The sequence below is a fragment of the Eutrigla gurnardus genome (genome assembly GCF_963514095.1).
Source record: "Eutrigla gurnardus genome assembly, chromosome: 20".
NCBI lineage: Eukaryota > Metazoa > Chordata > Actinopteri > Perciformes > Triglidae > Eutrigla > Eutrigla gurnardus.
Window position 1 is genome coordinate 13633950 of NC_139931.1, and position 10807 is coordinate 13644756.

Here is a 10807-nt window from a genome sequence, read left to right on the forward strand (position 1 = left end):
CTGGAGATATAACAATAATGAGCAGAACAGCACACGTCTACTGCAGTATGTGATCCAAGGCACTGATCAAAGAGCCCAGGGACAGATTAGTCATATGATCTGGCTGAGTCGACAGTGTGACTCAAACAGCCAAGGCAATTTGTAAATTAAATAACTCAAAGCTCTCAAGGATGAGGCCCAGAAGTCTCCTTCCTCGTTGGTTTTAGGCGTTTAAACTCCTGAATAAAAACTGTATGTCAGTGCAAGTATTACACCCTGATACCATCAGCTGGAGTACAATGTAGTGTAAAGTCATGGGCGGATCATGGGGCCCCTGGGACACAGTCATGCAAAAGGCCCCACCAACACCTACATGAAACACACACTTGTTTTTGTCGTTTTGTGTCTCTTTGTAGTTGGTACTTGTCTCTATAAATAATGACGTGTGGAGGACAGACACATACATGTATAAAAAAGAGGTTTGACGTTGGTTTTGAATGCTGTTATGGTGTCAAACTGTCGAATGTGTGGGGGACGGGGGGTTCCAGAGTCTGGGGGCCCTTACACCCATGGAAGACCAGCTGAGGATGAGCTCAGGGAGCAGGAGGGGGTGCACAAACAAACCAAGCTCACCTCAATCATACTAAAATGGCTGAGAAATAAAATGAGAAATAAAAGCACTCGCAAAACATACAGGTGTCACCGGGGAGCGATTGTGACAATTTCCGTTGACTGTTGGGTGTAAGGGCGTGGAGGGCATGAATGTCACATGTTTCCAGACACACTAATCTCATCACCTTCTTGAGATGAGCCTCAAACAAGGAAGGAATGTGAAGGTGACTGTTTGATGAGCAGAAGCTAGGAGCAACTGGAATGCTATCGAGAGTCAAACTGGCCCATCTACTCCGTATAATGCCCATATTAGGCTGTGATGCCATGACATTCCCAGCATGCCCGTCATGCAGGTCACTCCCAGAATTCAACTTGATTTCTGGGGAAGGAAAAGTCACTGAAAAACCTTATATAAACAGCAATACCATGCGTTTGGGCTTTTCTCCGTTATCTGCTGCCACCACAGAAAGCCTGCCTTCTAAAACCCAAATTATAGGCAGAAAAGTGCTTATGTAATAATTACTAAGCATGATAAATTGTCAGCAAAAATGTTGGAGGACTTCTACCCAGAGGATCGTGCAGCACAGCCCGTTTCCCAGAGCTTTTTTACTAACCTTTGCTCTTTCATCTCATAAATGCAAGACAGATTGAACTGCTGTCTACCACGAGAGTGTCTGAGAAATCCACCAGCATGTCACTGTGACCCAGGCTGCCTCTCACAGAGGACAGATTCATAGTTCAAGGGGAGGAGGACTGATCTACTTCAGCAATAACATGAAGGACCTAGGGAGTGATGTGTGATTAGCACGTAGCACCGTTTACAGTAAGCACAAGCACACTTACAGGACTTGGCTCCTGGTCTTGGTAATTTTATGTGGAGGAAATGATTTTGAGAGGTGATAAGACCCAGATGGTCCCTGGGAATGTTTTGTATCTGCATCCTTGGCGCATTTTTGGGAGGTTGTGTCTGAAAAGTACATTTACATAATCCACTGTTTATTTACTCCCTGATAATAAATAACTCTCTCTGGGGATATGAGAGAGAAAAAAACAGTGATTTAGATTTTAAAAGAGACATTCTTCTTCTTTAATTGGATGTTTTCATGCGCATTTGACTTGACTAGTATGAGCTCTTTAATGTGGTACATTATCAGCATGATATTGCAATTTCTGGACCAAGCACTGAATGAAACTTTTAAATTGTATCAAAGTTTCAAAGCCGAGAGGTGACTTCTAAGATCCAGGGTGAAGTCGAGATGTTAAACATCTGGCTCCAGAAAACATGAGATAAAAATAAAAATAAGTAAATCAAATCTCTTAAATCAATTCTGAATTCTGTTCAAACATAGTAGCACAAGTATGGAGGAGGGATACAGTCAGATATCTGACTTCATCATCAGAATAAAATGCAATCTTCTATATATACATAAGCAATATAGTCATGTATTGCCAAAGCCACATGAAGTATGAATATCATTGGGTTATGAAGCCATGAAGCCGTTATTTTCATAACCACAGAATAATCAGCATTGATAGGAATTATAGCAGGAAGTGGAAGAGAAAAACCCAGATAAGCACTTAGACTTATGTGAGAGATTCAAGGTGGAGTTCTATCATAGTTCCCATTGTAGGCCAAGGCAATATTTGTTTCACTGCAGCTTTTTGAACAAAAACAGGAATCAACCAATGAGAATACCGCAGTGTTGGGGGTGAAAACAACAAAGAAGAACCAGTACAGGTATGTTAGAAATGAAGAAAGGTGGCATTTCTTTCTCTTCAGGCGTGTAAGAGAAGTATTTGTTGAAGTAGCAAGGATTAACTCTGAACTCTTCAAGTGTGCGACGTCTACCGGGCCTGTGCTGAGGAAATATGATCCTCTAGAGAACGGGGAAGAACATAATGTGACTGGTCTGCACGCCACAGGTGTACATGTTACGCCATTGTGTTCTTGGCTCCTGGGACCTGAAAGGAGCCACGGCAAAGTTGGCATACTTTTCTAAGGCGATACCTATTGAGGTTTCACTGCAGCGTCCAACTTTAACAGCAAATTAATCACGGCAAGATTTCATAACTTAGGTTGAAGCAATTCACAACTGCAGAGCACCTCAGTCTCCTTTTGTGTGGAGTGTTAGCGCTTGAGAGGCAGCGGGAAGTGGGTTTGCTGTAGCATGAGCACACAGGAAAGAGAGGCAGGATGGATGTATGGTAGCAAAATGCAAATACTTTAAAAAAATGTAATGTGTGGTGTTTATGTTTGTGGGAACACGATGCTTCGTCTGAGTCTCCACGCTTCGTTGCAGTGTGACCAGACCCAGCTGTAAACAGAGGGTATCCAGGTAACCAGGTGGTGGGTGGAGTGCACCACTGATTTCATCAGTGTCTGTTCGAGGGCAAGACTTTGCGTGGGGAGACATTATTTAGAAATGATTCAGACAATGAGAGGGAGACAGTGAAGAGGGAGAGGGAGACAATCTGAAGCAGTTTGGTGAGAGTGGTAGTGCTTAAACATGCCTGCATTTACTCGAGAACTGTTTTCATACAATGGCAGGTAAATACCAGCATGGTTGAGTCACTTGCCGTGCCCCGACACACCACCCCATCACTTCAATTCACCACATCACAGGCGAGGCACTGATGCATGGAGCGCCTGGCATTCTCCGCCCGCTGCACCTGGAGCAAAGACAAGTCAAGAGAGAAGAGATAAAATACTGGAATGTGTGCCAATGGACAGTTTCACAATAAAAAAAACATGTATAAAACACAAATACAGCCACCCAATATTCATATTTATTTTAAGTTAAGGTCAGTGTACTTTCCCTTCCATGCTTCACATTCAACCTGCCCGGTGTCCAACTGTATTTTCCCAGCCAGACCAGGGATTTGACCAAACGAAACTCTGCTGATGAGATCTGCACTTTTGACAAAACCAAAAGTTTTTCTGGTGTATGTTATCTAACCAGCTGGATCTCACAAGGGAACATGCCTCTGACACATAGCTCAAATAGGTGTGTGCCTGTCAAACGGAACAAACGCTGCAGCTGCAGGGGGGGGAATGCGTACTGTCCCGCACTGACCTCCGGCTTAAGCCGTGACTATGAATATGACTATTCAGCTCTCTGAGCTAAATACAGGTCAGGTCTAGTCCCAGGACAGACTCGAGTGCCTGAAGGCCGAGAAAGCAACAGGAACAGGATGTCCCCAATTCTACCAGAGAAAGAATGCCTTGAGCGGCTGATTCGTGACGGAGGGGGCCTTTCCCATGATACAATCATCGCTGCTTCCTGGAGCTCAGGGCTTTGTATACAAACTGGTCCTGAGGAATGCAGGTCAGGCGGTGGCCTTGAGGGTTACAGCTGACGTAAAGCCTCATGTCCAGCAGGCGACCACAACCCCTGTACCCCATATATCAAAAAACTCTGTACTATATGTAAATTATGAGGCCCAAATCCCCTCTCATGACTCGACCTGAGTGACCTTTGCACTTGCTCTGGGATGGAGGTTTGGCCCCTCCTTTAGGGCCACAGCAAGAAGTCATGCTCTTGCACTTGAAAAATGATGACTATACAATATTCTCTCCGTTTTGCTCTTGCGTCAAGCAGCTTTCTCATGGAGAAATGTGTTTGCATTTTCTCTCTCTAAGAATCGTATTTGCTTGTAAGTACAATTCTACAATTGTCAGGTCGGAGCTTGTTACACTAAAATGGTTTCAGGGAATTCTATTCTGTCGATTAGACATTTCAAATGTGCTGATTCGGCCTCTGGGTCAGCGTGTTCATATTTTCCACACGTCCTCTCCTGTTGCAGCCATGATGATTTTACCAGCGAGCCCCACTCCCTCCGTATTACCTCGTGAAAAATCCACTGGGCATTTTCTCAGCCTCTCTCTTTACCCTTCACTGAAGTAAACCTGCCATCCGTCATCAGAGCAGTCGGAGCATGTCTCTCATCAGTTGGCGGTTTATAACAACACACACTCATAGCTCCTTGGTTTGTGCTTTTATCATCCTGGATTAAGTTCTCAGAGGAGGGAATTCTTTCGATCTCTCACTCCACATACAGTTCTCCTGGAGGCTGGATGGGTTTCACAGAACAGGGAATACTTTCTATTTTTACCACACAGCCCTGCAGCATCCGAGCACTATATCCAACTGCAACACACATAAGGAAAAATCTTCTGTGAGCAAAGAGTTAGAAAAGTGTGGAGAAACGAGGCAAGAAAAAGGTCACATACACAGAAACTCTACCTCATCAGATGCAGACGCATCGTTGTAATCATACAATCCATCAAGTCTAGACCGAAGCAGTCAAACGGTGGTTGCAAAGTGAAACAAAAGCCCTCAGACAGATAGGGAGGCATTCATTTGATATCAGATGTGGATTCTGTGGTATGGGCTCACTGGCATGTTGACAACAGCAGCAAAAACACCATTCAAAATGTTGCATTTCCATCCCATGTGTGCCTTTGAAAGGATCATCATTGTTATCTGCAGCATTTGGCAGTTATGTAATGAGTAAAATATGGCTGCTTGTCTTATAGATGTCCTTTCTTCTTTCTCTTGCAGGACTAATGATCTTCCCCTGGCTGGTATTAGCTGATTCATTGAACTATATCACCCTTTTTTGAGATTAAGAACGATGAAACATGAACTATTTTATAATGTACCTGAAAAGTAAGTAAACATCTCTGAGAAAAGATTTGCATTCGTTAGTTTGGCCTTGAATGCACTCGGTAAAATGAGCCCCATTTAACTCTGTTGCCAGGTATAGCGTGACATCTACATTCACCGCATCCACCGCCACACGTCTTCAGCTGTTTCACTTCTGCTCGTCTCTCTCACACGGGACATCCTGTCGAGTACATCTGTTTCTGCAGCCGCTCGGTGTTATGACAAACCTTGTATTGTGTCTGCGCTCATTTCAGGTGTCTGAGAGGAAAGGAAGTCTTATTTCTTTTACTGGCATCCATGTTCTCACTCTCTCATGCTCTTCATAGCCTCTTCTGCAAGAACCGTAACAACATGCACACATGAGTATGGCAAAGTGCTATGTGCATTCAAGTTTCATGACCCCACACGTTTCTTGTGAAAATACCAAATGGACGGAGGCCGGACGCCGGATGCCATAAAACAGCTCACACTCAGTAACGTCTCAGGTCAAGCAGTTCAAGAGTTTTCAACAATGCTCGGGAGTCTTGGATATTTGAAAGAGGGTCAAGGCCTGCTGTTATCTGTCCCACAGACTCTGGGACAGCAGCCAAGCTGATGCCATCTGAAGCGGAGGAGCGCAACAAAATGGCAGGAAATTCCTACTTGGTTTGCTCTCATCGGCAGGAGAAATCCTTTCAAACGAGGCTACTGAAATGTTGTTTTGACTGGTCGAAAACTCGGCCGCAGGAGAATGCACATCGGAGAGAAACGAGGTGAAATGAAGAAACAAAGCACGGAAGAGGAAGAAGAAAGGAGAGGACTGAGATATAGAATGAAGTCCAGTTTCATATCGCATATTATACTCTTTTACATTTCCTGAGAAAAAAAGTGGCACTTGTTTGTTCACTTCTTTGGCCGTGTTTTGTTCAACTCTATTTCATACAGTCCATGTTTGTCTGATGATGAATGGTTGTACCTGAGGATTCGTCGCCACCTAGTGATAACTCACTCCCATGCACATGGTGACGACTTGTTATGAACGTATTTTCCAGTCGCTCCTCAGACCTTGCATGATGAGTTACTTACTGCTGGATAACAGAGACTTCTGGACCTGAGCTTTGGTAGGAATCTCTTGCTTTTAAACAAGCCAAGTTTCCTCTGAGTTTCCACTCGGGGCAACATTGAAAAGTATCTTGGTGAAGCAATTGAGTCTCCTGAAACCGCACTGCTTTGAAACCACAAAAAGCCCAATAAACCTACCATAAACATTTTTACAATTAGTGACTGTTATTTGCATATATGGGTAGAACCAGGCTATTCCTTCTGGAATTCTAATCTGAAAGGGACCTCAGGAAACTTCAGTGAGGAGATCTTATAGAAATAATCATCGGAACATTATTTCATTAATGTTTTTAAAAAATGTAAAATGATTTCAAAAATATGTTACACCTTCTGTCGTCTCCTAGTATTTTAGATTGGGAGATAACTTGAATTGGAACTGGAGAGTTTTTTTCAGTATTACTTTGTCACACATTTAGAGCAGGCATCAGCAAATGCCAACCGTCTGTCAGACATGCCTAAAATAGCTATTTCCCTCAGCACAAGATCTGGAAAAGGATGCGTTGTCCCAAAATCAGAGATGTTATGAGAAAAGCACTCAACGATTTCCGTCCAAAATCCCTGGACCTTAAACCCATTGTGATTCTTTCTGGCCAATCTCAGCATCTGGATGTGGCCAATAGAGGTCAGTATGACTGATATGAAGTTTTGCTGCCACCTGGTGCTCACATTTGGTGCAACGGAAAGGATAAACAGGTAGAGCGCATGGCATCAAAACTAGCTTTTTCTGAACATTGTTATAATACCCAACAGCTAAATTTAATTGAAATAAGCAAGGGAATTCTAGAACATACGCCCCTAAAGTATACACTTACACCAATAATCCTTACCTCTTCAATGGAAGTATAAACATGCACTCATAGGCAGTATTTTTTCCCATGTGTCTTGATAGAAAAACAAAAGCAATTATACTAACAAGGACATGTGAAAAACTGGGAGGACTCCAGGTGGCAGATAAGATGTTTAGGATCAACTGGCCTTGTGATAGCAAAATATGTGAAAACACTGAGAAGTAGAACTGCACACGCCTCTATCTTATCCCCTGCTCTCTGCTGAGGCAGACAGTTAGTGTCTCCATGGACAAGAAGGTGGTACTGATCACGGGCTGCTCCTCTGGAATCGGTCTCAGTCTGGCTGTCCGGCTGGCCTCCGACCCCGGCAAAACATTCAAAGGTAACCACAGCTGACACGGCCTTTCGTTGTATTCCTCATGTTTGGGTCAGAAAACTTCCGGGTTCCCACAGAGACGGCCTGTAATGTTGCCGTGATTAACAAATGGTTTGATATTCTGCAACATGTATTCGCAGCAAAGCATTCAACTGTATGAAGACATGCGGCTAAATGCTGCTCTCTGTTTAGTGTACGCCACGATGAGAAACCTGGCCAAGAAGGAGCGTCTATTAGAGTGTGTCAAAAGCCTGCACAAGGACACCTTGGACATCCTCCAGATGGACGTGACCGGCCAGCAGTCCATCCTGGATGCGAGGGACAGGATCGCGGAGAAACGAGTGGACATTCTGGGTACGCTCTTGCATCAGGAGGTTTCACATTGGGAGTGTCTTGTGTGTGCGTGTTAATGGACTTCTTCTCACTCCACCCAGTGTGTAATGCCGGTGTGGGTTTGATGGGACCACTGGAGGTGCAGTCGCTGGACTCGATGAGGCAGATCCTGGAGGTCAACCTCCTCGGTACCATCCACACCATCCAGGCTTTCCTGCCAGGCATGAAGGCTCAGGGCCAAGGCCGCATTCTGGTCACCGGCAGCACTGGGGGGCTCCAAGGTGAGACGAGTACGAGGTGGAGGGGTCACTGAACGTCAACGGTGTTCATGTGCAGTTTACTAATGATGAAAACAAACTGTGTTGCTGCTTGCATGATTTTGCCCAAATAAGCCATGCTTGAGCTTCATGCTCTCCCCTACAGGTCTCCCCTTTAACGAGGTGTACTGTGCCAGTAAATTTGCCGTAGAGGGAGCGTGTGAGAGTTTGGCTGTACTCCTGCAACACTTCAATATCCAGTGAGTTTTAACGTTTTTAACATCTTTCCCTCTTAGTTTAAGTGTAAATGACGGTGTTGCTGACTGTCCTTTCATCCTGCAGCGTGAGTCTCATTGAGTGCGGTCCAGTCAACACGGACTTCCTGGTCAACCTGCAGAAGGCAGAGCTCGGGGACACGTCACTCGGGCAGGTCGATGCCCTCACACTCAGCCTCTATGAAAAATACCTGGAGCACTGTGGCTCCGTTTTCCAAAACGCAGCACAGGACACTGAGGATATCGTAAAGGTTTGTTAAATATACAGAAAAATACAAATTTAATGTTGATTTTGCCCTGAAATACAATTTTGAGTGTAATTAAACTTTCGTAGAGGATGTTGACAGATTGACAAAAGTTAGTGTGCACTTGTACATCTAGGTGTGGTGTGATTGTTTTTGTCTCCAAGGTGTTCCTGGATGCCATCCAGTCACCCAGCCCTGCGTTCAGATACTTCTCCAGCGGAGTCGTGCCACCTCTCACCAAACTGAGGATCACAGATCCAGGTGGTTTGCAGTACATCCGCGCTTTGAGCAAAATCATATTCTCAGATGAGGAACAATAGTTTCCCACTTGCCTTGTGTTGCTCTTCTTATTCTTTAATAGTTCTGCTCTTTCAGTTTTGATTTCATGAATAAAGTTGATGCACTGTGACTCACTGTGCTCAAAGAGCAGTGAGTTCAGAGAGAGAAATATTTCATAAGGATTATATTTTGAATGCTGAATACTGTCTTTTGGATGACTGGTTGACATATTCTCACTCCCAAGCTCCCAAGTGTTAAATGATAAAAAAAAGGCTCCAAGGAGTTTTTCCACTGGCGGTGAAGGAAAATATGCAAGATTTTTACATAAATGAATGATACTGTATGTTTTATTTCTTCTCTAGTGTTTGCTGAATGGCTTACCTAAAAATGTCCCTTAAGAATAAAAGAATAAAGCATTTGAACTGAACTGAAATGAGTTTGGGTGATATCTGTTCACCTCTCACTGCACATTGTATTGCACAGTTTACCTTAATTACTTTATACTAGAGGTCAAATGTCACAGGGAGTTATAGCAAATACAAAAAATACTACTCAAATTTAAATAGCAATGTCAGATTTATAATCAGGAGATTTTTTTTGTTGACGTGGAAAAAGCATTAGTTTAGTCTGGAAATATCCTTTCACCAAGAGGTGGATTGTCTCTCAGTCACTGATTAATGCATCTGTTATGTGAACTGAAACCAGTGACATGGATGTAGTGACGTTATGACTTGCTGCCCTGCACTAATCAATCATGTAAGAGTTATTACTGTAAATCTAAAAGAGGTCGTTTAAAAAGTATGAAAAGCTAAGAAATGTCTTTCTGCATTGTTGTGTTAAGTTTGTAAAGAGGAAGTTGGGCTTTTGAATCCCTGAACCTTGACAACATTGAACGAGGGCCAGCTGGAACCACATCCACCTGCTGTGTAACTGCAGGATGAGCCTGCGACCGTTAAGCCCATGTTCTCTTATAACCTGTCACAGATAGACTGGTCTGTACGTCTACGCGTTACGTTTCTGCCTTTTCTTCAGTGGCGTGTCTGAGCTTCTTAAATCCCGTTCTGATCAAGTGCCCAAATTCCAATCTGAGGATCCTAAAACGGATCCTGCTGTACGTATTCTGACTGTGTGATAACACTTAAAACCCAGAGGTGTCAGCCTCTTAGAGCCTGCACTATTGTAAGTGCTGTTGTGCTTAAATTAAATGCAAGTCATTTTACATTATAATGTAGTCTATGTATTGTAATGCTCTGCTTTAATCTGTTGATTTGAATGTGGATGATCCTGCTTGCTCTGAAGCAACAAAGTCCACAGTGAATCATGTGCATCCACACTTGTTCACCAGCCACACTTCAGACTTTGGCTTGCTTGTCCCAACCTGTCATAACCTGGTGTACTCAGCTGAGATGACAAATATGTCCAGTGATTATATTAGAAATGTGTCATATGTGACTAATGTGCTCATAATAAGGCAACAAATATGTTTTTCCTTAAAAAAAAGTAAAAATTAACTGTGTGTGAGTAAGGAGGTTGTGTCTGATTAGACTCTTTATACATCCCATAATACTATTTTAAAGAAAAAATTCAAATCATGGAAACAAATTTCAAAATATTTTACATAAAATCAAACAATTACACTTATGGTGTAGTGCTTCACAAACCATGTTTTAAGAGCCTTACATATTTATATATTACAGCTCCAGCACCTCCACAGATCAATATTAAGTGCAATTAAAATATGCAATTGTAAACCTGTCCCCTCAATATCTTATATTTTGTGCATTTAGGCGTCACATGTAAATGACCAACAAAACGTTTAAACCTGATCAACCTTCCTCTCTGATTGGCTAGAGCCTCCCGTTACGTCACCGCTTCCTTTATCTCGCGGAGCGGAG

General features: G+C 43.2%; 1 protein-coding gene across 2 annotated transcripts; it reads left to right on the plus strand.

Moving 5' to 3' along the window:
• The first annotated feature begins 5462 nt into the window (after positions 1-5462).
• On the plus strand, positions 5463-9299 carry hsd17b1 (hydroxysteroid (17-beta) dehydrogenase 1). 2 transcript variants are annotated; one of them, XM_084036744.1, is made up of 7 exons: positions 5463-6358; positions 7418-7529; positions 7716-7877; positions 7958-8137; positions 8280-8373; positions 8456-8639; positions 8770-9299. In XM_084036744.1, exons 2-7 carry the CDS (start codon positions 7433-7435, stop codon positions 8941-8943), a joined length of 891 nt encoding a protein of 296 aa, XP_083892870.1. In that variant the 5' UTR covers positions 5463-6358; positions 7418-7432; the 3' UTR covers positions 8944-9299. The 2 variants fall into 2 exon arrangements, with proteins under 2 accessions (XP_083892870.1, XP_083892871.1); XM_084036745.1 differs by having other exon boundaries at positions 5466-7529; positions 8798-9299.
• The last annotated feature ends 1508 nt before the right edge of the window (positions 9300-10807 follow it).